This window comes from Lethenteron reissneri, chromosome 8 (assembly GCF_015708825.2).
Source record: "Lethenteron reissneri isolate LAM-NWPU_2019-01 chromosome 8, ASM1570882v1, whole genome shotgun sequence".
Taxonomy (NCBI): Eukaryota; Metazoa; Chordata; class Hyperoartia; order Petromyzontiformes; family Petromyzontidae; genus Lethenteron; species Lethenteron reissneri.
The window spans coordinates 12,604,566-12,631,558 of NC_083786.1; the positions used below are offsets into that span (position 1 = coordinate 12,604,566).

General features: G+C 43.9%; 1 protein-coding gene across 1 annotated transcript in view; it reads left to right on the forward strand.

Moving 5' to 3' along the window:
• VASH2 (vasohibin 2) overlaps positions 1-26,993 on the forward strand; it is a 37,630-nt gene that overhangs the window by 1,798 nt on the left and 8,839 nt on the right. The window contains exons 2-7 of the mRNA XM_061580410.1: positions 7,953-8,041; positions 11,700-11,748; positions 13,603-13,610; positions 14,266-14,340; positions 26,139-26,340; positions 26,656-26,835. Of these exons, the coding sequence (XP_061436394.1) occupies positions 7,953-8,041; positions 11,700-11,748; positions 13,603-13,610; positions 14,266-14,340; positions 26,139-26,340; positions 26,656-26,835 (603 nt within the window). The remainder of the gene's footprint in view (positions 1-7,952; positions 8,042-11,699; positions 11,749-13,602; positions 13,611-14,265; positions 14,341-26,138; positions 26,341-26,655; positions 26,836-26,993) is intronic.

Below are 26,993 nucleotides of genomic sequence, written 5' to 3' on the forward strand. Positions count from 1 at the left end.
GTGGTGTGTGCACGTCTCACCTGTGTGGTGGTGGTGTGTGCACGTCTCACCTGTGTGGTGGTGGTGGTGTCAGTGTGTGTCGTCTCACCTGTGTGGTGGTGGTGGTGGAGTGTGCACGTCTCACCTGTGTGGTGGTGGTGGTGGAGTGTGCACGTCTCACCTGTGTGGTGGTGGTGGTGGTGTCAGTGTGCACGTCTCACCTGTGGTGGTGGTGGTGGAGTGTGCACGTCTCACCTGTGTGGTGGTGGTGGTGGTGGTGTCAGTGTGTGTCGTCTCACCTGTGTGGTGGTGGTGGTGGTGGTGGTGGAGTGTGCACGTCTCACCTGTGTGGTGGTGGTGGTGTCAGTGTGTGTCGTCTCACCTGTGTGGTGGTGGTGGAGTGTGCACGTCTCACCTGTGTGGTGGTGGTGGTGTCAGTGTGTGTCGTCTCACCTGTGTGGTGGTGGTGGTGGAGTGTGCACGGCTCACCTGCGTGGCGGTGTCCGTGTGAGTGGCTCATTTTACCTCTTTGCCTGAGCGCAGCCTTGATGCAGTGCAACAGCTTGAGAGAGAGAGACTTGTAGACTTGGGGAGCTAAATACTTTGCCTAATAGGGGCACCCATAGCAGCCCGCATTGACCATCGTGGTGAAGTATGACCGATGCACCTAATCCCAGGATCGAGAGAACTGGCAATGGCTTGGGGAGGCATTCATCCACCAGTTGTGGATTGATCATGGCTGATGATGATGATTGTAGTGGACTATGTTCAGGGTTGTTTTTATAATAGAATGTTTGACTTGGTGTGTGCTGTTTTATGTCACGGCCGTGTTGCTGTATAACATGCCCCAGTTAAATGGGATAAATTTAACATTGTATGTGGCTTATATCGTGCAGTTTAGATTTAGCTTGTCTGGAAGAGACAGAGCTCGAATTAGCCATGGGGTTTATATTTAGTCGCATTAGGCACCTACTTGGTGTTTGGTTGTGATCACCCTCTTTCACATCCACTGTATCAGTGCATAAGCATGGCTGAGCACTAGGGTTTGGTGAAATACTGCAGATATGAATGTGCGAATTATCTTAGGTGATGAACCTGCGGCATCCGGCAAAACAAAAATAAGCGTTGCCAAAAAAGTAGGTTGCAATTCGGTACAGTGCATCCCCTGCGATGTTTACAAATGCAGTGGCAGGTTACGTGCCACATCAGAGAGACTGCATCCGGTCATTGTCCCTTGTGTTTTCGCTTCGGCACGTGCCGTCCCACCAACAGGGCTTGCTGTATGAACAGATAACCCAAAACTCAACACATTTTTGTCAACAACGCTTCACAAAATGGGGGGGCCCTGGTATAAATTTAGTCGTGCAGAATTGTGCATGGTAACAGAGGGGCATTCCCACCCATTTCTCTTTGTTGTTGAACATGGTTTTCACTAAAATGGTCGACATTCCATCCCAACTTCATTCACAATCTCGTGCTATTTAACGATGTATATACAATGTGCTGCACGCAAAGAACGCACGGAAATATGCGAATGTATTAGCCTTGATTTGTGATTTACGGCCCGATAGGTCATTGTTGTGGGATTTCTGATTCAAGACTAAACCAACTTACATGCAGTATGTTTGCGTATTATTTGGGTCTTTCGGTAAAGTCACGTAGATAGGTTTAAAGAAAATAACAAAAAACTACGACGTTTCGATCGCAACACAAGCGGTCGTCATCAGGAAAAGGGGGGTTAGCTTCTAAAGACAACTGCTTATAAAGGTTTGAAATGGGCATATCCCACATGTCAGCAGCCAATGCAAGTGGTGGGCAGCGAGCCGCGGCGGTGGTGGGCTTTCCACCAATCAAAGGGCTGCCAGGCAAAAATGAGCATGTCAATGCAAGATCGCCGAGCATCCTCCACGGCGAGTTAATGTAAGAGATGAGCATGTTGATGTGAGAGATGAGCATGTTAATGTAAGAGATGAGCATGTTGATGTGAGAGATGAGCATGTTGATGTGAGAGATGAGCATGTTAATGTAAGAGATGAGCATGTTGATGTGAGAGATGAGCATGTTGATGTGAGAGATGAGCGTGTTGATGTGAGAGATGAGCATGTGTTAATGTGAGAGATGAGCATGTTGATGTGAGAGATTAGCATGTTGATGTGAGAGATTGGCATGTTGATGGTAGATCGTGAAGCAGCAGCCTCGAGGATGGCTAGGGAGGTAGCTGTGTTAGAGTGTGTAGCTGTGTTAGTGAGACATTTAATCTGTTAATGTAGAAAATCAGAGAGCCGAAAATAACAACTAACATCGGAAGGTGGTAGGCTGGGAACATCACAGCCAGTTATGACTTAAACTGGTTAATAACCTCCTTCCAATGATTGCTCAGTTTGTACCCATCTTCTCTGTTGAAATTGTATCTTTGTAATAGCCAGTGGGTTTGCAAAGTACCTTCTTCTTAGAAGGAACAAACACAAGATCCAGGTTCAATATAACACAGCACATAAAAATCGTGATCTGATCCCATTTGTGAAGGATGTGATCCCTGACATGCAATACCCTGGCGTCTACAAACTAAGCTGTGTCTGCGGCAGTAGTTACATTGGGGAAACTAAGCGACATGTCTCCGACCATATTCGTGAACATGAGGCAGATCTGAAGCACGGTAGGACCAATACCTCTGCCGTGGCTGATCATTGTTTTAATGCAGTGGGCTCACACTTCCATTTCAAACCTTTATAAGCGGTTGTCTTTAGGAGCTATAACCCCCCTTTTCCTGATGACGACCGCTTGTGTTGAGATCGAATCGTCGTAGTTTTTTGTTTTATTTTATTTTATTTTCATTAATTTTGATGTTTTTACCTACGTGACTTTACCGAAAAAAAAAACCTAAGAATATGAATCCTTGCAGTCACGAAAGCTTCAAATCTAGAACTATTTACGTGACTTTACCGAAAGATCCTGCAGTCACGAAAGCTTTAAGTCAAGATTTAGTATGTACGCGGTTTAGAAGGTGTCAGAGAATTAATGTGATGTACCGTAAATCTTGGTATGGTCTTTCACTTGTCCAAGTAACAGATGGACGTTCTTGGCACAATTTTTTGTTGTTGGAATTTTCGTATAATTATTTCTTCACCGACCCCCACTGGCCAGCGTGGTGAAGTATGGTCAAATAACCCCCACAAACCACAGGGCGTGGGCAGGCCTTCACCAGTGGGTCGACGAAGGGGCTGTAGAATGATTGTAAGTACGTGTTATCATTAACGGGCCCGAATGTGTATAAACATCCGGATAGATATTTTAGACCAACATGTATGTTTTCATTGTTCAATAGCAATTGCAGTGAAGGCTTTTTCTCGTTGGCTCATTTCGCTGTGTACGGCTGCCTAAACACATGGCTTTCTCAGCATCACGGCTCCCCTATCCATTTAAATGTGTTCCACTCTCCTGGGGTTGTGTGCAACAGTGTGCCATAAGGCTGACGTAATGTCGGAATTGCTGGGCTCTTGTATGTGTTGGTATCTAGTTTCCAGCAAACCAGCCATCCGCTTGGAAGGGCAGGTGTAAAAATGTGTTGTGGAGTTCTGCCAAACGGCATCGCAATTCACATGCTGACAAAGCAATTAACTTGGTCGTGATGTGTTGCTTCCCGCTGTAGATATGGTAGAGTGCATGTTGTCTTACACGGGTAATTTAAAAGCACAAACTATAGCTGACAACTCTCGATGATAGATGCCAAGCAGCAAAACAGTAAAACAATATATCTGTACCAAATGTAATGAGATGTACAGATATGTCTCGATTTACAAACGTTGTCGAAATGTCGCGTGAATGCAAGTCACAAATTATGGGCACTTTTCCATCAACAAAATCTAATTTCCGTGTTATCGAAATTTCAAGCGGCAAAAAATCTAACAAGAAGCACCATCTGGGAGGCTGCGTCGTCATCCATCCGCGATAACGTCACCGTGTCCCACAATGCAACAGTGACACCTACACATCACCTTGCCATTCATTCCAACATGCAGCAGATCTGTTGGTGAGTTCTCTGAAAAGGTTAATTATTTGAAGTTTTTTTATTAATTATTATTGAAAACTTTTCATGTTTATGCTCTTTATTTTTGTTTCGTGAAAAGCGATAGAGTCGGGGTATATTTTTAGGTTAGGAGTAGAGTTGGAATGACTGTCCGAAACAAATCTCACATTTTTTGTGTTAAATTACTGGGAAAATCCATTCGAAATCCATTCCGATTTATAAAAGTTCACTTTAAGCGTTTTTTTAAAGAACACATCCCTCGTTTGTAAATCGAGGAATACCTGTTTACTCCATTCTGTGTAGATATTTTCGAACTGTGAGTGCATAATGTATGTATTTATGCATACCGACATTAAATCTTGACTTAAAGCTTTCGTGACTGCAGGAATTCATATCCTTGGGTCTTTCGGTAAAGTCACGTAGATAGGTTCAAAGACATTTATAATTATCCAAGTGATAATTATAAACTATCCCTATGATTTCAAATATCTGTGATTTATGCAGTAGACGCTGGGTCAAACTAATGCTGCTTCCTCGCCATTCACTTCGGTTGACCAAATCGTGGTCACTACAAAGTGTGACATTCAAGTCGAGTGGGACACATTTGGAAAGCACGAGAAGAGCTCTTGGAGTCGGAGGCCTACCCGTTTGGCAGGTCTTGATTAATGTTGCGTGCATCGCTTGTACCGGTTTACATGCTGTGACTTAATACGATTTTCGAGTATTTAATCATCAACCGTTCTATGGAACCCTTTTTGCCAGTATCAAGATGATGCAAAAAAATACCAAACCGACACATATTACAAGGCATTATGTCTGCATTAACCGCACAAAATTGTGTTTTATAATGTATGCCTTGTTTGCACGTTTGACCATACATATGTGTAGTAATGCAGACTTGATGTCTTGTAATAGGTGTCGATTCGGTGTTTGAACATCTTGACAGCTGTATACTCGCCAGAAAGGGTAAAGCCATCAACCATTGTTTATCCACTGCTGGATGAAGGCCTCCTGCGATGCCATGATCCATATTTACCCTGCATGTGAGTGTATCGTTGTTTCACAGTGGCCGTCCCCGTGGGTACATTCCGTCCTTTGGCTTTCATTCCACTTCCAGCTTTGTCCATTGGCCGTCATTTCTCGGCATTGTTTTCCTCCTGCCCAACACCATGTTCCTTAGTAAACATGATGTCTCTTGTGTTTGTTCCCTGATCCGTGTGTTCCTCTTCCTGTCATTCAGTGTAGTTCCACGCATGCATCTCTCCACGTGCACTTAACAGCTTTTGTTCGATTTTTTTATTATTGCATTGCTGTAATTGCGTCCCATGAATTCCTCTCTCACTAAATTACGGTGATGAATTTGAGATTCTTTACCGAATTCGTATCCTGTGATTATAGCATCCTCGTATGTTTTCTCCAGTTGTGCCTCAGATTGAATGTGTTACGCTATACAGAAGAAAATGACCACTGTTTATATTCTCTATCTCGTGAGCACAATGTGAGCAGCCTTTAAAACCAGACTGCTGGACATTGTGTGTCTAATATCATCATCATCAGCGATGGTCAGTCCACTGCTGGATGACGGCCTCCCCACGATGTCACCATCTCTCATGATCCTGTCACGTAATAATCCACCTAGCACCTAGATTCTGGGTGATTTGATCATGGGTGGAATATACTATTAAAATTCTGTATTCATTTATAGCCGCAGCACTTATCTAGGCAGTATCTTAAAATACCTTAGAGAACTTTGAATTTAACAAAACGCACCACTTAACAAACTTAACAAAACACACCATTTCGGGAGCTAGTTCAGGCCAGGATTTGTTTTGACAGATAATGAAAAAGTAATCGGTTACAGTTGGGTGATACTTTTTTCACAGCCACCTTATATGAACTCTCTGCTTTCAAAAGCACCGTTCGCTGTGTTTGTGACAAACACGAGGGAGCCATAGGAGCAGAAAACATTCCTCTGCCTATAAAAGGGAAAACGGTGTCGGCCCCGCAATTGCTTGCTGTGGACATCTGTGAAAAACTCGTAGACATCTCCGAAAAAGCTCTTATAGCTCTTCGGATTCCTCCAGTATAAATATACACCACTGCTGGCAGAAGGGCCGTTATCAGATCTAGATCATGAGAGCACTTCTAGAGGTATTTGGCCTACTCTTCCATGTTGAACAGACATCTTGGAAGAGATGGGAGTGCCTACACTTCGCCTGCCACAGGACAATTATTCCTCCCAGCATTTTTTTGTAAAATAAAAAAGTCCTGTCTTATTCCCCATGAGCTTCTTACAGGTCATTGTTGATAATTAATTACGATTAAGGAGCACACTTTTCAAGTGCACTTGAGTGTAATATCGATTTCTTTTTTTGGTCCGGAAAGTAGTTTGTATGCATGTGCTTGTGTGTCTGCGGGAATTGATTGGCCAAATCCTGCTTTTATAATTATTAGGTTATTTTCAAACAAATCCCATATGTTTGGTTGGGAAAGGTTAAAGGTAAAGATGCAGACCTGCAATTTCTTGATCATGTGGACTGCTGCTAGGTCGGTATTCGGCAACCAACATAACAAGAAGAGACAAGTTTTTCGAATTCGGTAAAAAATAACTCGATACTTGAAGAGCCGCGATGCATGTAGTGAATACGAGACTGTGGTGGCCCTTGATGAACAACGTCGCGAAGCAGCAGTCCTTACAGAGCCGCAGGTCGCCCACCCCTGTGGTAGGTGGACCAGGCAAGGGGGAATTTAAGAACACTTCCCACTGTTTACATTGAACCGGTGACCTCTGGTTTGCAGGTCCAGTGAGCATGACCACGGTACCATGGCAACGTTTCCCCACATAGTTGGTATTTGGACATATATGATGACATATCTTTTATTTTTCTTATTTTTTCTATCTACGTGACTTAACTGAAATAACCAAACAATATGATGACGTAATTTGAACAGTGTTTCATGGCAAATACAGTTAATGAGTTTATAGATTGTGGTACTTTTTGAGTTGTTTTTAATTGGTTTATAAACCGAAGAACCTTTTAAGTAATGTAACTCTGCCATCTTTGTTTCACAAGACTGACTCTACTGATGAGATCCAGACTGTCTAAACCAGTGCAGAGATTTCTTGCTTAAATAAATGCTGCTTTAAAATATTGGTCTGAAAAAATCAATAGGCTGTTAAAATAAAGTACCTGTTTTACATGTGGAGACACAGAACACAGTTCTGCTTTTCGATTGAAAGCTTTCGTGACTGCAGGGATTCATATTCTTGGTTCTTTCGGTAAAAGTCACGTAGAAGGGAAATAATAAAATAATAAAAATTAAACATTAAAAATTCTCACGACGTTTCGGCCACAACGCAATGAGGACGGCTGCTTGCGTTCTGGCCGAGACGTCGTGAGAATTTGTATAATGTTTTATTTTATTATTTTATTATTTCCCTTCTACGTGACTTTACCGAAAGAACAAAGAATACAGTTCTGCTTGTGTTTTTCTCTTACTTGAAATCATATTACACATTGGGTATGAAACAAGGCAGGGACGTTATATTACAATATTAGTGCAAGCCGTAACACAACTTGAGATAAACACACTAATAAAGATCTCACCTGCACCACACAGTTTGCATCCTTGACCCCGTTGTGATGTTTGAGTTGCTGGAGTATCCATCGTGGTGATGGTTGTTTGGGTGTCTCTGAGAAAGGGTGTTGTTGTTACTCTATCACCCTGCACTCTGCCCTTCAGAGCTGACCTGGGCCATTTTGGAGTTTGCCTTATTCAAGGACTTGGTGACGAGTCTTATGAAGTGAAGCCTGCTTGCTTTTTTTAAACTGCTTCTGTGCCCTTGGGAGTCTTGTGAATTCCGGCCGTTAGAGTGCGTCTGAGTGTGTTGACCCGTTTTTGTATTCCCCCCTCTCTCCCCCCTCTCTCCCCTCTTTGTTTCCAGCCTCCAGTTCCAGCTGTGCCGACATTTCGACCGTCGATGCCGATCCCTGAGCGCCTGCTGGCTGTGCAGACCTACATGCGGGAACTACAGTATCCTTACACAACTCACGCACCAACTACTTTGTCTTCTTTCTTGTGATCCCTACACGTAGGAGAGTTTTGCTGAAGGAACGTTTAATTTAATTCTTTGGTTCTTTCGGTAAAGTCACGTATAAAGATAAAATAATAAATAAAAGAATAGCTATTATTTAATTTATTATTTTATCTTTTTACGTGACTTTACCGAAAGAACCAAAGAATAATTCCTGCAGTCACGAAAGCTCCAAAATTAAGGTTTAATTTAATGTACAAACACCTCATACTTTATTGTTCAAGATAATGCGGTGACCTCTAACATAAAACTACTCGTCCATTCTTCATCAGCCATGATCAAGCCACTGCCGGATGTTGTTGCCCCCTTTCACGATCCTTGCGATGTGGTCAGTAATCCACATAGCAGGCTGCTTACAAACTGATTTTGAAAGTAACTTATTTTACTTATTTATTTTCATAATGATAATGCTTTCAATACAGTTTAAATGAGAAAGGTGTAACCTGTTAGGTGCCCTATCCTATCCTTTAAAACATTTTGACCAGCTCACTTGACCGCATAGAATGAATGGGCATAAGAAATATGTGTTTGTATATGACCACTTTCACACTGAATAAACAAATAGCAAAAACATACTGCGCGTCACAAATTTGTTTGCAGAGTAGAGGACATTTATAGTGACTCTTTCCAAAGTTATGATGTATACATGTACAGTCCCTTTTACTGATTCACTGCTGGATGAGGGCCTCCCCAAGCGATGCAGGTCAGAGGCACTATTTGACCATATTTCACCACGCTGGTCAATGCCGGTTAGTGAAGGTGGGGAGCATAGTTGTTGGAGCGTTGAAGTACAATGCAACGTTGGATAGGGCATATTCATGGTTATTCGGTCGTAGACTGAATTGTGAAACGAAACTTTAAAATCACCACTGCAATTTGCAAACACTCATGGTGAGTGCATATCGAATGTTTGCAGATTCTTTTTTCAATGTTTAAGACCGTGAAACCCTTTCCATGTCAATGCAAAAGGATGCGACACTGTAATGGGTTTTGTGTGCACTGCTTAGAGCAGTACGAAAATGGACTTGGTGAAATAACACAAATCTTTAAACCGGCCTGACAAATTGTCTGCTCGCTCCAACTTCACACGACGTGGACTTCAGCCGTCATGTTTTGCACCGTTCATTTGTTGGTGGCCCTGAATCAGTGCTGCCAACTCCGCATTTCTATGGCAGGAACAGTCTTTGCATAGAACACGATGAGGATAGTCAAGTTAAAATAATTGGATGTGGCTGAAAGTTGCGCAGAGCCTGAAATCCGACGATTGCTGCCAGTACGCTGAGGAAACAGTTTAGCATGTGAATTACAACGACTGTACTGTGCTACGCAGCGTAGACGCTCTGCCAAGTGTTAATTCGGCCATTCTTTCCATTGTCAACTCAAATTGGTTACAAAGTAACGTTTCTGCTGACAGAGCCGTTCCCGCAGACGTGTCATGTTACAGTGAAAGGAGCCAGGACAATTCAATCCGAGTGCTCTCATGGAACAAAAATATAGTAGCCATTGAGTTTCCAATTAATTTTGCCCTCACAGGAAAAGAGAATCGATCCAATATGTACTAGAGGTGCCTGCCTGAGCTCGCAAGTGGAACGTGGAATAAAAAAAAACTTACTGTCTTGAACGAAATGTGTGCTCGACGTCACGATGATCCGCGCATGTAACGTGCGTGCACAGCTCCGTGCCTTATGCATCGGAGCGACCGGCCCATTCTAGAATGATCGTAAACAGTTGAGCGCTGTGAAAGTGTTGACTGCTTGAGTAGACCTTAAGTAAGCTCGCCCCTAGAAGGGACTGCAGCTTCAAATGTCCTCATATAGAGCAGTGGCGTGTGCAGCGTTCGACGTTGCAATTGCAACACGACCATATGGGCATGCTCTGTGCCAGTGTATCTTTCTCAATCCATTCTGTGGGTTCTTTTCAAAACATCCGCTTTCTAATTGGAATCGAATTCGCTATAGTCAGTTGTGAATTTACCTCAATTCGATAACAACTCTTGATTGGTCATCTGCTATCGTTGAAAATAAAAAAGACGATGAAAGTGATAGTGACGCAGTTACACGTGACATCTTAAAATTGGGATTGGTGAAACGGAAATCGGCAATCCATCATGATGCATGCACTGATAACAAGTTATTAGCACGGTTGGCTACCGTACGGTGCGAAAGAAGTGAATGTATTAAAGAATCACAATTACTCGTCAGTTTGAACTCGGTCGTTTGATTTTTATTCTCCTGGACGAGTCTCATCCCTCCAAACCTGCACGTGTCTGCCACGGTGTCGGCGACACGTCGCACCGAGACCTGAGCCCCATGTGTTCCCCAACGTCTGTTGAGGACGACTTCAGAGTTTCAAAAAATTAACCAGACTTAAAACTTCCTGTGACTGCAGGAATTCATATATACGTGACTTTACCGTGACTTTACCGAAAGAACCAAGAATATAAAACGAACCAATGCTTTATTTCACCAGGTAACACCAACTGAGCTGTCGAGCTCTTCGTCAGAAGCGAGTTGGCCACAAACGACACGTCGACGAAGGGGCTTGTCGAGTGTCACTTTATAGCAGCAGCCAAATACTGGAGAGGCGTACGCTGCATGTACCACCCAACCCTCGCAGTCACCCTCGCCTTCCTTTCAAACTACTGTCTTGTCGAAGAATACATCTCACGTGAATTCCTTTGTCAATCCCCTACTGGATGAAGGCCCCCCACACCTGTGTCAGTTAAGGGGATTGTTTGGCCATACTTCCCCAATGTTGGTCGGTGCGGCTTGGTAGAGGGTGTTGAGAGGGGGAGCGGAGCGGGGCCGTGACCATTTAAGACTTCACTCGCCACTGATGTTAGCACGTCTCCGTGTTCATGGCAGTCGTGCAGTCATCGCTCCACCACTATCTAATTACATTTCATCGCGGATGACACCTTTGTGTCAACTACAGTAGCTATAGAGTGCATACATCGCGATGTATTGGATCCATTCACGGACATCCGCAAGGCACAATCTGTCCGTTGTGTCCACACAACAGTGGGACACTGCGGCATTGGGGATTTGCATGACAGTGCAGGCTTATGTGCGTCATGTGCTCTGGTGAAAATTGTGGCCCGTCTGCCACAGACTTCCAGCCCCTCGAAGGGACCATGGGAATGGGGCCACTCGTGCCCTTATCTCTGGGCGGGTCGACAGAGCAGAGTATTTCCACGAGAGTTGCGTTTGCATTTTGGATCAATGTCAGAAAATCTCTATGAAATGTGGATCTTTTGCATTCAGCTGCATGCAACCTTAAACCACAAGTGTAATTATGATGTAGAAGTTCATATCTAAAATTTGTTGTTGTTCGTTAGTACAAACTAATAAGCTCGATGCCACAGTATTTCTATGCGAAGCTCTTTACACATAAAGTACACATCGGTGTATGATACAATTACAACATCGGCGATGTTTCTAATGATATCGGTGCCAATATATAAAGGAGTATGAAATATCGTTTTTGAACCTGGAGCTTTTGGCTCTCAAGTCGTGTGCATATTTTACAACGTCGGCTTCCGTCTGTCCGCAGCGCTGTTGGCTGCTTGTTATCTTCCTAAGCGTGTTCTTGACACAGATATAATCACACTGGGACTCAGTTCTTTGAGATTCGCAAAAGCAGGCCAGTTGGTTGGGTAAGTAACCGTGTTCACTCTGTCTCGTTTTGGATTAAAACAAAATTAACGTATCATACAAAATAACACTCCTTACTTAAAATGCACTAAACTATTGTTAAAATATAAACTGTCCTGTGTGTATTTATACGGTACTGTGCATGCTATTTATCTTGAGGAACACTTTGAAGCCTTTGCAAAGTTTCTCAATCATTTGCTGACATTAATTTCCACTGGTTGTTATCCTGACAATGTCACCATCAAGTATGATACAGTTTAACATCTTCACCATTAATATATATACTCTTTTTTTTTTCTCCAATCCAATTTTCAGAAAACATCTAATATCGCTGTGAATAACTGTGGCAAGAGCGTGTCTCCTTGCGTGACTCCTCTTCTGAGAATGTATTTTGCTACTTTCTTCTTGCAATCTCTATCTCCGTGAATGATTTGTATCATTTCAAATTTTCTAAACAAACGAAGATTTGGGAATGGATGTGACTGTAACACATCATAGTATGGTGCGCCTTGGGCAAGCAGGATAAATGTGATGAAATAAAGTGATGAGCGAGAGCCAGTTTGAGTGCTTTTCGACGATAAGCAGCAACATAGCATTGTACCTAAGGAAGATCATTCCGAATCATTCCGCGTAAAACCTGCTCAGGATAAATGGATGGAAAACGTGGTTCAGTGACAAAGAAAAGGGAACAATAGCTGAAAAGTGCGCAAAGAGGTGCTGAGCGTCGCAGGTTTCTGAGAGAGACAGAACAGAATGTAGAGACGTCGTCTTGACCCTGAAGAAAAGCAAGCCGGCTCGGGCAGGACACAACACGAGGAGACGGGATGATTGGCCGATGGCCGAGACGAACGATGGAGTGGCAGCAGCCGTCGTAGGGAACACGACCGAGAATATGAGAGATGGAACGGTGACACCGCATTGTGTGCAGAAGCGAGATAGATTGTTGCACCAAATTACTCAAAGGGAATATATATATATGGAGCAATGCTCGCCCCATACTTAAAAAAACTTGGCAGGACCCTCCAGAAAAAATGTTCACGTGAGATTCGGTGAGATTTTTCTGGGTAGGCAGGCGTATTTCTAATTGTCATAATGAATCATAGCCACGAGACTCTGACGGATGGTGACAACTTGGGTAGGCTTTCAGGAGTGGATCGAACATGCCTGATGATGATATACACAATTATAAAACCCGGAAATTCTAGCTGCACAATGGCATCTGCAACGTTTATAGAGGGTTAATACGCTTGTGTAGAATTCAAGGAAGCATTTATTAAACGTGTTATTTATTCAGGAGTGTCATGTTCAGGTTGCGAACAACACGTGTTTTAGACGGCACATGCCTTGCCCTCTGAGAACCTCGATATTTGCAGTGACTCACATCACCAATATGAGCCACATGCAAGAATTCTCATTTCTGACGCACCACAAGTTGAGTGATAAGATGCCTTTGTCTGAACAGTCGTGGTTATAAGGCATAACCACGGGCTTCAGACTTTCAGTCCAGTCATATAACGGTTGTCATTTTTTCCACATGGAAACTAATGTGGATGCATGCCTTGTGCAACCGTTTCACACGTGCTTATATCATCATGGAATATATCACACGCAAAAGTTTAATACCCCACACTGTCAGGCCATTCACTTGACTTGTTTGTGTATATGCATAACAGGAATATTATCTCGTGATTCACAGTTTAAATAACCAGCAATACATTATAACAGTTCAGTGTAAATGCATATATATTTAATCAATATTCAATTATGATTACTGAGCAAATGCTCAGAGGCCCCAAATACCAAGGCAGCAAACAGTAAACCATTCCTGAAGGTGTAATATACATGAGTTAACGACGTAATATACATGAGTTAATACATTTCTTGAGTTGAGCAAGGTTTACAGAACTTGGAGGAAAGATGATGGGAGAGAATTACAAAGTCGAGCAGTGTGCAGAAAGTAACACAAACGGCATATATCGGAGGAAACCCACTCATGAGGCACTGTGTCATGTTGATGAGAGCTTCATTATTCATGTCACCAGAGGTCCGCGGTTCGAATCTAGCGGCCTCCTTGACTCGTACTGTGGTTCTGTCAACCGTAAACATATGCGGCGTCTGCTTCACAGCGGACGTTAAAGATCCCATGACACGATTCGCAAGAGGAGGCCATTGTGTGCCGATATCGTGGTACAAATTTACCAACAACAATAATACCAAAATTACCCCAATAAACTACTGAATTGGAATAAACATAACAGCTAGGGTCCCCTTCTGCAAAAATTGTGGCAGTATCCTGAAACAGAGTCGTTAGGCTTTCCAGGGTAAAAAGTGTCGTATTAATAATAATTTAGGGGCCACATAATAACACTGAATTTGCTCATTGCATGGAGCAAAAAAAAACCCCCAGGCCTTTCCAAGCTATCCCATGTCTGTTTTCACTTAGAGCTGTATCGATGCCAACCCTCCAATCGTTTGACACAGTGGATTAATGAACGTCTGCCTCCCAACAGGCTTATGGATTCCGCTCGTGAGATGGTGCAAGAATCTCTTCCCATCAAGTGTCTGGAAGCCGTCATACTGGGAATGTATCCTTGACGTGCACCCAATGTGTCTGGGGTGACCCTCCCTCTGCTTGGTGGCGTGTGATGCGATGGCAATACTAATTGTTATTATGAATGCAGAGGTTTTTCAGCGAGTGTCGGCATGTGGCAATGTGTGTGTACAGTACTCTACGTATCTTTTAGCAAAAAATATTTCAGAAACGTGTTCAGAAACACTCGTTTGATGAAGGAGGCAAAGCAGAATTAATTGAAGGTGCACATTATCACGCGAAGTTTCAAGTATTAATTGCCATTGTTTACCGTCTGGTTTCACTAGGCAGGTGAATGTGTTCTACAGTCTATTGTAGGTGCCGTGTTCTTCATAAACTCATCCGTTGCTGTGGAGCATTTTTGGTGAAAGTATTCACAATATAGAGAGACATACTTTCTCTTTGCATGTAATAATAATTATAATAAATACAACAATTAGTCCATCAGCCTATTAGCTCTCCAGACCAATATCCAGCAGAAATGTTTAAAGCAAGCAAACTGTTGACCGGTTTTGACCCGGATCTCATCATCAGTCAGGCTTATTAAAGAAAATACTGCTAGGTTACCACATGTTATTAGCAAGGGCATTCCCATCTCAACTACGGCACCTTCAACACAAAAAAGCTGATGGAAAAATGGGCAAAAAATATTTTTTTATTCATATATGGAGACTGAATGGAGTTCCGCTTGCATATTTTTTAATATGTTCAGCAGCTTCCAAGTTCCTTTAGTCGAGTGACAGAGAGGCCTGCACCGTGACCCTTGGCTTGACAGTTTAGAGCGATAAAGGGAATGAATGACTTTAAGCCACTTGGCGTGACGCACTTGGTCAGCAAGCAGGTGCTGCACTGTAAATCCTAGATTTAACCGTTTAAGAAAACTTTACATTCCACTAACGTGGCCAACCCATCATGTGGCATCCAGGGTGCTTTAGATGAACAACAAAGGTGGCGTGACTACATATCCGGTCATCTTAAATCCAGCGTACAGAATACATAAGCAGAGATATGTTCTGTGTCTTGTATGTATGTAAGTTGAACTTCTTTCGCACCATACGTCGCTAACTGTTAATTGGAGGTGCGGGAGAAGAATAGCGGAGCCAGGATTTTCAGGTAGAAGGGGGGCAACCCCTCCAGCGATGAAAAATGATAGGAGTTGTTAGTAAGTAAGGACCTGTCCCTTGCTTTTTATTCGACGCGTGTGCGGCGATGGTGCAGCCATCTATTGAGGGTCGAATTCGAACCGTGTGTGATCGGCATCGCGCTCGCTGAAGGTGTTGATGCCTTCAGGGAAGTCGTGTACTGTATACACAACTGCGCACAATTCTGTGAGTCACTTATAACTGCTTTGCCACTACTTATTGCCAATTATGGACTCGGACTATTGTCCTATCATCTCATTGAGTCCCTGGCACGTCATAATATGCTACGCAGTGGCAGTGGGGGTCGCAAAAGGCCGATTTATTACTAATAAACCCCAATGATCCGATCGAAATTAGGGATTTCGATCAGATCATTGGGAGGGGTGGGGGGCACGTGCCACCGCCAGGGGGGAGAAGGATAACAAAAAATACTTCTCATACAAATAGAAGTGTAATGTTTTAGTCCATCAGCCTTGTGACTTTCTATACCAGTATTGTCAAGCAGAATGTGTTTAAGGAAGCAGACTCTGGGGCTGGTTTCGACCTGGTCTCATCAGCAGTCAGAACTGTGGAGCAAACGCTGCTGAATTGCCAGATGTTATTGGGAAGAGCACTTCACATGAAGAGTGTTGCAGGGTCTGTTTCAGATTAGCAAGAGAGCTCACGTGGCTCCACATTCTTTCACCTCGAATTCGAAAGGCAGAACAGAGCTGTTTGATGTCATTGCCATAACATAATCACCAAAAGCATTGCTTATTTTATTCACATCTTATTTGTTTTCATCATCAGTCACCCTGGTTGTGTGCGTGCATGGCTATCATTTTGCAGCTCTCTCAAAAGATTAGCGCACCACGAAAAAACCTTCAAAAACCGTAGTGCGGAAATACCGCAACAAAGTTCCAGAATGGGCCGCCGCACGCTCTCGGCGCTCGCCGCTCGAGAGCGGTCGCCCTGACGCTGCGCTCACCGAAGCCTGCTCGCCTTGAGCTCCGAGCCATTTAAACCAATGATTCGGTGCTACCTACTCCATTGGAAGCGGGGCACAAGCACTTTGGTGCGCCGAGAAGAAAAGCCGTTGCCCTGAAAAGTCAGAATCAGAATATTTATTCTGGAGGAATCCGATGAGCTATGTGGCTCTCTTTCACATATCCGGTAGGGGCGGGTAGGATCGTCACAACAGCAAAAAATACAAAAACATGATAATAGTGCAAAGTACAAGAAAGGTAAATAAATTATTAAAACACAAATTAATAAAACTAAACCATCCCCATCCTACCAGGCAAAGCTCACTCAGGTATGAACTTATTTTTCAGAAGCAACCTCGCCACAAATGATCACTCAACAAAGTGGTTCATCATTTGGACATTTATAGCACTAAACTTATCTAAATAATGTTAATGCAAGTCTCCTGTTGCATGTATATGCTGTTTTCACTTAAGGCAACAGCGTTATTGAGAAATGTGTTGGGTTTTGTGATTTGTGGATGTTGCATTTGTGGCACGAGTTGCACCTCTGCTGAGCACGGCTGGCCACGTACGGTGCGAGAGAAGTTCAAGAGACAATGGCTGTTTCATGCCGTGACGGTGCCATTGAGACGCTGCTGGAATAACGGTGAAAATAGACTTGTGACTGGGGCCCTCTGGCTTTATTGAACCAGGACAATGTTTGACTGTTTATAAAATTACCACACATTTCACGTGATGATATAGTGAGACGTTTTATGTCTGAATGTAATCTCAAGAGCATGTAATCCATGCGTGTTGCTAATGTAGTGAACGTCTTTTTGTCATAACAACTCAATAGCAGACACTTTGTAGCTCTGCTTCGGGGATACATTTTTATTTATTTTCTTGGCTACAAATTTTTTAAGATTACTTCGGCATAGCTAACTTTAAACTTTTATAATTGTTTAATATTGAGTACTACTTACAATCACATGAATAAACATGATTTGAACTATGGCACTATTTGCTAAAACAATATTTTATAGCCTGGTGCTTTGCCATACATATGTAGTGGCAGGGTGCTCACTACACACATTATAATCAGAAAACACCTGAGTGTAGATTTCTGGATAAATAATGGATGTTAAAGCCATTGTACACTCATAAATATACAATTACACTCCCTTGCCAATATCAAAATATAAGAATAGCTTTACCCTTTCTGGCAACAAAACAGCTGTGTCAAGATGTTATAACACCAAACTGAAGCCTTTTTGCAAGGAGTCATGTCTGCATTAACCACAATACTTGTGGTGAAAATACAAACAAAAGGAGGTCCCATGATGTAGCTGCTAACCCCGAGCTCTCATTACTCTGACAGTGGCATTGTTTTGGGGCTGTACGCCTTTTGGCGTCCTCTGGTCTGACACTGTTTGAGACGAGGCTCAAAAGAAACCGTCTCTGGTGTGGACCAAACAGTTTCAAAGACAATGCATCATCATCTACTACCAGAGCGTGTTTTTTGTTTGCATGTTCAGCACAAGTAGATGTGGTTAATGCAGTGACATGATTCCTTGCAAAAGGTTTCCGTTTGGTGTTTTAACATCTTAACACACCTGTTTTATTGCCAGAAAGGATACAACCTATTCTTATATGGGGTGGCTAGTATACACTGGGTGGAGCATACGACACGTTGGTTCAACAATTGGAGACATCTGTCGGGTAGAAAATACAGCAGAGTGTATGTGCCAAGAACGGTCGTTAGAGAAGGCCCGTGATCATAGAGACGGTATTCAGAGATGGATGAGAGCAGGTCGGAGTGCTTTTGGAAAGCGGAACTCGATAACGAAAAGCAACTTTGCAATGTGCCGAAAGAAGAAAGCGTTTTGTCGGTTCATGGGAACCGCTAGGACATGTGGATTGGAAATCTGGGCATTCACTAAATTATAACAAAAGCTGGACATCCTGCAAAAAAGTGTGCAGAGGTGCATGCATGGCATTATACTGCGAGGCATAAAAAGGAACACATGAATCGGAGAGCATGCAGGTGAAAGGCATCAGTTTGACTGTTGGGAGAGCGAGCGAGCTTGGGCATGACGCGCCGCTCGAGCGGATGGTGGCTGGTGGATGAGAGCCGCGATTTGGTGGCAGCGAAGCGAGGGCATGCGGCCGAGAGGACGTCCGCCGCGGAGGTGGAGCGACGCTGGTCGGCTCGTGGTGTGCTTGCGCTAGGTGGAGTCGGCCTGGGGAGGCCTTCATCCAGCAGCGGAATTCACTTGAAACTCCCCCATCCTCGCAGTGGCTTTTGGCTGGCCATCGAACAAAGACGGTCACTGCGTCGCACGTTCTCAGATGCGCTTCTGCGGGCGTCAGGAACGCTCTTCCCATATTAGGAAGCCACTGGAGCTATGCACTTTTAGATATAGATTGAAAACGAATTTCTTGATAACTGCGTTTTGTGTTTAGTTTGTTGTCGTTCCCCCGCACCTTCTATTCACGCAGTTGGCTACGCACGATGTGGAAGAAGCTCAACATAGGTACACGATTAAACCTTTGGAAAGCCAATTAGAGGTTTATCCTTGATAAGAGTATTAGTGTAGGGATATTTAATATGACATCACCATTCTAGAGGCAATCGGCAACTGCAAGAAATAAAAGTGCACGTTCATGCCCAGTGGGAACTGAAATGATGCCTTTACCACGGGCGCATGATGTCTCCTGGAGACGCTCTGTACCGTTCAGAACATTCATGGCGTTTGAAAAGCCATTTTTCAGACACTAATTCCTTTGCGACGTTACGTTGGCTCGTCGAGAACAGGCTTAGAATCTGCAGAACAATAAAGATTGCAGAGCGAGTGAGAGGTGCGCCGTGCGGGAGTGGCAGCGTGATCACGTGCTGCCTGTGTGACAAGGGAGGGCAATACGGCACCTTGATAAGGAACCGCTGTTTCCTGACATGGATTCTTCTCGTTCAATTACGCTCCCTGCCAAGCATGCAGTGCCATCAAGCAAGCACCAGTTTGAAGACTTTCGAGCTTAATTACAGCAGCAGTACTGTACTTTGTATACACAGCAAAGGCTGTGAAATTATGATAATATACAGCTGAGAGTGCACACACACACATTTATATTTTATTCTCACTCATTACGCCATCATAAACATGTTAACGTTCCGAAGGAGGTGCAAGTTATCAAGGGCACCATTATTTGTAAACGGTGAGATTTAATAGGGATGGTTTAGATTATAAGCCATTGATGTTTTCTCTTTAGATTACATTTCCTTACACATCTCAACCTAATTACCTTCAGATCCAGTGAATCGTGAAAACTAAGAGCTGCATCATTTTGCGATGCTGTTTTTTGTCATCTTTTATCATTCTTATTATACTTCTAGTTGTCTGGGCCAAAGCGGGAATCAAACTCAGGTGGCGGGGCTCATGGCCGAGTGCGCTCGCCACTGCACCACAGATCTTCCCTAATTGTTATTCGGCCAGGCTAAATGAGACATTTGAGTGTCATACACCATTAAGGGTGGGGGACTGCTTTATTAGATTTTTTTCCACGATGTTGCTTTTCCACAAATGCCCGCTTGTTATATTTCCCGTCGTAGGATCCACTGGGACGAGGAGATGTTAACTCCCTCTCCTGGTGTGGAGGACATCGTGGGTTCGATCCCAACCCTGATGCCTGCTGTATATTTGGAGTCTGCATGTTCTTTCTCCCCGTGGTGTGGATTTTTCTCTGGGTTCCTCTGTTTTTACCCTCCGCATTTCGAAAAACGTGTTGAGATTATTTGGCTGCTACCATACATTCCTGCATGTCATGATAAGCCACTTCAGTGGGATATCGTGCATGGCCAGGTTGCCTCTGAAAAATAACTAATAATTCAGTTTTGCTTTTCCTGCTAAAAAAAAAAACTTTGCATAATCTATGTTGTTTGGAGAGTTAGATCATTATTTATTGTTTTTTTGCGATTGTTAAATACATCTGTGGTTGAAAACAAATCCTCTACAGGCTTGCAGTGTTAATATGAATGAACACTCAGCTGGTAGAGGGATATTGTTCTAATGAAAAGTGTTGTTTTGCCTCTAAAACTTTATTTCCTGAATATTGACAAATCAGCATGTGCTCTGCATTCCTATCACACTAAGTTGATGTTCATTTCATCCTTTAACTACTGCACGTTGGCCCTCCTCGCAAGATCAACAATTCTACAGCAATGATAGCAAGAATTCCAAATAGCCAGCCACTGTCTGATGAACACACAATTAGGTTAGATCTATGTAAATATAAATTCACTAATCTGTGACATTTTTCCCGTCTTGGAAACTGGCTTACGATATTCCACTGCTCTTTCCCTGGCTGGGATAATTGTATCAACTGCTCTTTGAATTATGGCTCCTTTGTCCGCGGTTAAATGAGCCATCTGTGCTCTTGAGTCATGTGCAATAAAAGAGGCCTCCATGAAGGTGGTTAAGGAGTTGTTGAGTAGCTACTATTTATATCTTATGCCTACAGTTTATACAAAGAGTTTTTACAAATATTAACATGAAAATAAATTCCAGCCATTATAATCCACCGTTGAACGAAAGCTTCCCCACGCCGTGTCGTTTGTGTGTGTTTTTACCACACTTCACCACGATGGTGGAAGGTGGGGAGGGCAGCTCCAGTTGAGATATCTCGCGCCACTCGTGTTCGAACTCGTGTTCGAACTCGTGGCGAAGAGATGTTAACTCCTTGACTTAAAGCTTTCGTGACTGCAGGAATTCATATTCTTGGGTCTTTCGGTAAAGTCACGTAGATAGGTTCAAAGAAAATAACAAAGAATAACAAAGCTATCACCCCAACCGTTGGGAAAGAACCATCTGAGGACCCAATCAAAACCATCACCTTGCCATACATAGCAGGAGTCACTAAAAATATTTCCAAAATCATGAGCAAACACAAGATCCAGGTTCGATTTAACACAGTACATAAAATTCGTGATCTGATCCCATCTGTTAGGATAATATCCCTGACATGCAATACCCCGGCGTCTACAAACTAAGCTGTGTCTGCGGCAGTAGTTACATTGGGGAAACTAAGCGACATGTTTCGGACAGTGTTCGTGAACATGAGGCAGATCTGAAACACAGTAGGACCAATACCTTGGTCGTGGCTGATCATTGTTTGAATGCAGTGGGCTCACGAAATTGATTTCTTTAAGACGAAAGTACTTTGCAAGCCCACTGGCTTATCAACAAAGCTCCAGTAGTTTTCCTGAAGACGACCGCTTGTGTTGCGATCCAAACGTCATAGTTTTTTGTTATTTTTTATTTTCTTTGAACCTATCTACGTGACTTTAATCGAAAGACCCAAGAATATGTTAACTCCCTCGCCTGGTATGCAGGAGGTCGTGGGTTCGATCCCGATCCTGATGCCTGTATATTTGCAGTTTGCATGTTCTCCCCGTGGTCGCGTGGATTTTTCTCCAGGTCCTCCGGTTTTTCCCTCCACATTTAGAAACGTGCGTTTAGAGTATTTGTCTGATATACACTTACACGTGATAAGCCACTTCGTTGAGTTATCATTTGTGGCCAGGTCGCTTCTGAAAAAGAGCTATGTAGCACAATGGGCCTTACCTGGTAAAATAATAAATAGTTTAGAACTCGTGTCGTCAGGTTCATGGTGCAGCATGCTACCCACTACCACTCCAATAACTTAATGTGGATCATACTTTAGCGTGCTAGTAGTGGCGATAACAAAACGACGGAATGAAGTTGCTGCTTCAGTGAAGCTAAACGATGCATCAGAGATGTACACATATCATAGCGGGGGCTTGTTCCAGTCCCTGAGAGCAAGTAAATGTCTCGGCGTTTCAGCCAGCTGGCTGTCTCCACGCCAGGAAGGAGTGCGGTGAATTCCAATATTGTGTCTGCCCACCCTTTTTGAGACAGCAAGCCAGTCCCCCAAACAACTTATCTTCCTGCTACATCACTCGCACTACTCAATGGATCTCACTACTACTACTGCATGGTCGTTATCTGCTCATAATTTATAAATTAACTTATCACGAGGACGTTCTTGGGAGACTGTACAGTATGTTAAGTTTTTTGTATTAATCCTGCAGAAATAATCCAATTAGACACACTGTGTTGTCGAGATAAAATACAAAAAGTCAGTCCATTTATGTGTCTCATTGTCAATTAAAATCAAGTCGCGGACAGAGCAAGCCCCGAGAGGCGCCTGCGAGCTCCGTGCTACAATTCCCAAGCTGTATAAACCTCACAGATCGAGTCTGATTTTCCTTCGCGGTCAAGAGAGTCTTGATTTTATATATACTGTATACATATCAATTAAAAATGACATCGTACACGTACGTGCATGGTCCATTTGCCAATCCACTGCTGGATGAGGGGTTCCCCATGCCGTGTGAGTCGTGTAAAGTATTGTACCATGGTCAGTGCTGGCTGGTGAATGCAGGGAGTGCAGTGGTCATGAGCTAAGTTCTATTTGTCCATGGATTATTGTGCACTGGCCTCTGGGACATTGTAGCTTGCGCAGCAGCCTATGAGCCTTGTTCTTCTGTGCGTGGTGGTCACGAAGTGCTCGCGCTATCCAGGCTCACTCCTGCTGAGCCTGCAAGACATGACGAGATGGAGTGAATTGTGGGTGATTTCGTCGCAAACACAACCACGTATATTTGGGTAGTATTGAACTCATGGGTTTGAGTTTAATGTTGACAACTCGCCTCTGATTGGCGTGGTTGGCTCCGTATTGTGCGAGATAAGTTCAACACGCGGTGCCCACTGGGCTGAGGGATTACTATCTCGGGATGTGCGGCACGGCTGCTAGGTAGCTGTTAGATGCCACTGAAGTTAATTAAATAATGTGAATCATTCTGTTGCCATGTAATGGTGTCATTACATGGAATAGACATTATCGACCTTATGTCATAAGTTGGATAAGGCTATGTAATACGAGTGTTACAATGTAGAACACATAAAGAGTCGTTTCTCCATTGTTGTTCTAACCAAGAGGATGTCCACATTGGACGTATTGCCCCAAGGTAATGTCCCTGGTATTGAGCGCATTGGCCTTGACTTTGAGTCCCGTCTGTGTCTCGTGACAAATTATCTCTGAACCGGTCCTGAGCCTCACCCTCACTCGCCTCGCCCGCCAGCGTGGTGATGATGGGCAGTCAGCCCCCCTGATACAGCAAGATAGCATTGAGTGGCCTTCGGCTCTTGAGTGGATTGACAATCTATAAAAACAAAATACTCGATATACAGAAAAAGGCATTTTAAGTTTGAGAGTAAAGCCACTCAATTATATCAGCAGATTTTTCTGAATTGCAGAGTCTTGTATATTTTTATTCCCTGCATATTACACTCTGCCACATTCTCATACCCCCCAGGGCATGTTTGCTAAGTGTGTGCCTCTAATTTCTGTCTGCTGCGTGGCTGTGACTCCAGACAGCCTTTCTTGAGCACTAAATCTGTGACGAGCAGCAACTCCGCACGGCTTAAAGAGTTACATTCATGCTGCTCACGTTTGGACTTTGCGGCAGCGCTGTATTTCTAGAGTGGAATCTACAGGGATGAGCCAAGCAAAAACTCATTAGCGTACAATGTTACTTCTAAATAATTATTTTTTGGAATCTCACGGTAATAATAATAAACAACTTATAGCGCGCGTATATCACGAATCCAACTCATTGTTCTGTGGAGAACTCGGAAGCGTGGAGTCAGAACTCAAACAATTGAATGCCAATCGAGGCATACCCCGGTTTACTCCCATTGTGTGTTCCTCAAAACCGGAACCTAAATATAAAGGACTTCATTCGAAGCATTTTTGGTGGATCGCAACGTGGTACAATACCTACACAGAGGATGCTCAGTAACGTGCGATGCGTTACTATACTGTACAACCATCGGTGTGAAAAGTAAGTGTATATTATTTATATATTAATATAGATTACCTTGTCTATTATACGATACCACTTCTGAGAATTTGCAACAACACCACAAGAAATGTGCCTCCGGGTTCTGGAGACCACCTGGAGAAGATTCCAGGCAATGTTTACTGCTCTAAAGAAAACCAGTACACGAGTAAACGGCCGACTGCATCGGTTTTTGCATTTGTGCTGCATGGCTCTCCGATGTGTTCCCGGGATGTTCTGCATGTTGTTCGACATGGTGTCCAACGTTTTACTCCATGCGCTGGGAGCTTCAAGAACTGAAATTCAATTCCTAAAGAATCTCCCACCATGTGGAGCGAAACGTCAGACATGGTGCCGAACAATGCACGGTCACAACCAACAGAAGCAGGGAGAGCGTGTGGACTGGTCTGTTTACACAGCCACTCACAAAATTCCAATAAATGTAATCAAGTACTTATTTGCATTGTTAGGCTAATGTTTACCATTGCCCTTGAATAGCAGGCACACCCATAGCATGCATGGTTGGCATTGCTTTTTCCGCTCACAGATTTATCCGTTGGGAAATGAACATCAATTTACGAGCGTGTGAACCATTTATGTAACACTTTTCCAATGTTGTCCTGTAGGAAGTTGGTTTTATGATAATATAATCCAAAACCATGTTTTTTTTACAATAGATGTGACGTTTGCATGGAAAAGACACTTATATTGTTACGATATTACTCACAATTTTAAAGTTTTTTTTTAAAGCCGTTTTTATAGCTTCTGGCTGTGTATTCCCGGGGAATCACATGGTATATGTTTATTTATTTCAAAGACGATTAATTTAAATAACTTAAGGACATAAGACTTGGAGCTGCGGGGCAGTGGTTGGCCCACTGGCACTGTGAACCCAGCGAGCTGAGTTACATTTCTGAGCTGGGCTAACACCGGTGGCAAGTGCTGTCTGAACCAGTCCTGGGAACCTCCAGCACCGACTCGCACAGACCCAGCGTGGGGACTTACGCTCAAATAACCTCCAGGGCCCCCTTGGCGTGGGGAGGACCTCATCCAGCAGTAGATTTACTAAAGCGCTGTACACGTACCTGGGCTGAGGATAGGTGTGTAGGTTGGGGCGTGTGTTGGTCAATGTGGGTTTTGCGGGGCACTACGTATTTATGTGTGGATGTTGAACTTCTTTCGCACCGTACGTGGCTCACCGTGCTAATTGGAGTCGGCTTACAGCGGTAAGGCGACACTATTCATACTAAACTTTGTACGGTATGAGGTCCATGATGATCGTATCGTCCGTGTTGTAACCTACAACCATGCTGATGATTGTTGTTCATACATTGTTGATGGCATGGCAGTTGTATGACGTCATTATTTTGGTCGTTCATTTCACTACTTGTGTCACTGACAGAATATCTGAGTAGCATTGATTGTAAAGTAGCAATAATTAAAACAGTTTTGGCAGGCTTTTAATGAGTAAACTGCAGTGAGTGAATGTTTAGAGTAATCTTTAATCGTACAGAAAGTATAGCAAAGCACCAAACAATGCAATAAAAAATACAAATATAATTACAAGATTATAGGACACTATTATTATAATAATCGTCGAAAACTGATAGTGCCTTGAAAAACGATACAGTACAATACCACATGGTATGATGCAACACCGTACAGTAGCATATTTATACAAATTTGATAGGAACGGCACGGTATCGTATCGTGAAAAATGATATTGCGGTAAGCGTGGCATTTAGTGAGCGACGGTGACCCTTAACCCCCTCGTGGAACTTGACAGACACTTGACCAATGGGATCCCGGGCGTGGAGCGCTTCCCCCTCAGCTTCAAGTCTCAGTTCGGCGGGCGGACGTTCCGCCACGTGGTGCTGGGCGTCTACCACAACGGCCGCTTCGGCTCGCTGGGCATGAGCCGGCGGCCCGACCTCATGCACAAGCCGCTCACGTTCCGCTCGCTCTACGACCTCATCGCCGACTTCCAGGTGCGTCTCTCTCGCTGGAGTGGCCCGTGCGCGATGGACGCGTAAACAGAAAGGTTGGGGCAGCGCCTCGCCACAGGACGTACCGCGTGGGTTCGAAGGACCGTCGATCAAGCCGTGTCGACGCCCGACTGCTACGGCTCTATAAGTAGCTCCTCCTCGCTCGTCAGCGGCAAACAAGTCAACCGATCGCTTTAAAGAGCATTAGAAATGGACAACGCCTTCTATGTCTTCACTCCCATTCTACCTCGGCCAACGACAAATGTGTTTCATCGCCTAATTTACGCGTGTTGAACTTCCTTCACGCGGCCGCTGCAGGAGGCGTACCGGGGCTACCTGCACACGGTGACGCGCATCAAGGTGGGCCTGTCGGTGCCGCACGACTCGCAGAGCTTCGAGACCATCGCGTGGGACCACCTGACGCTCAACACGCTGCGGACGAGCGCGGCCGAGACGCGCAGCCGCTTGGAGCGCCACAGCAGGGACATCCGCTGCAAAGTACGAGGGCAGCGGGCCGAGGCCAGAGGGCATCCCCTTGCGCCCATTTTAAATGGAACCCGTTTGACACAATGGAGTTGATTGTGCCCTGGAAGCGTGCCGCTCTCCCGACCGAGCCGTGTCCAGGCCACGTCTGTCATTGGTAGCTCCAAATAAAG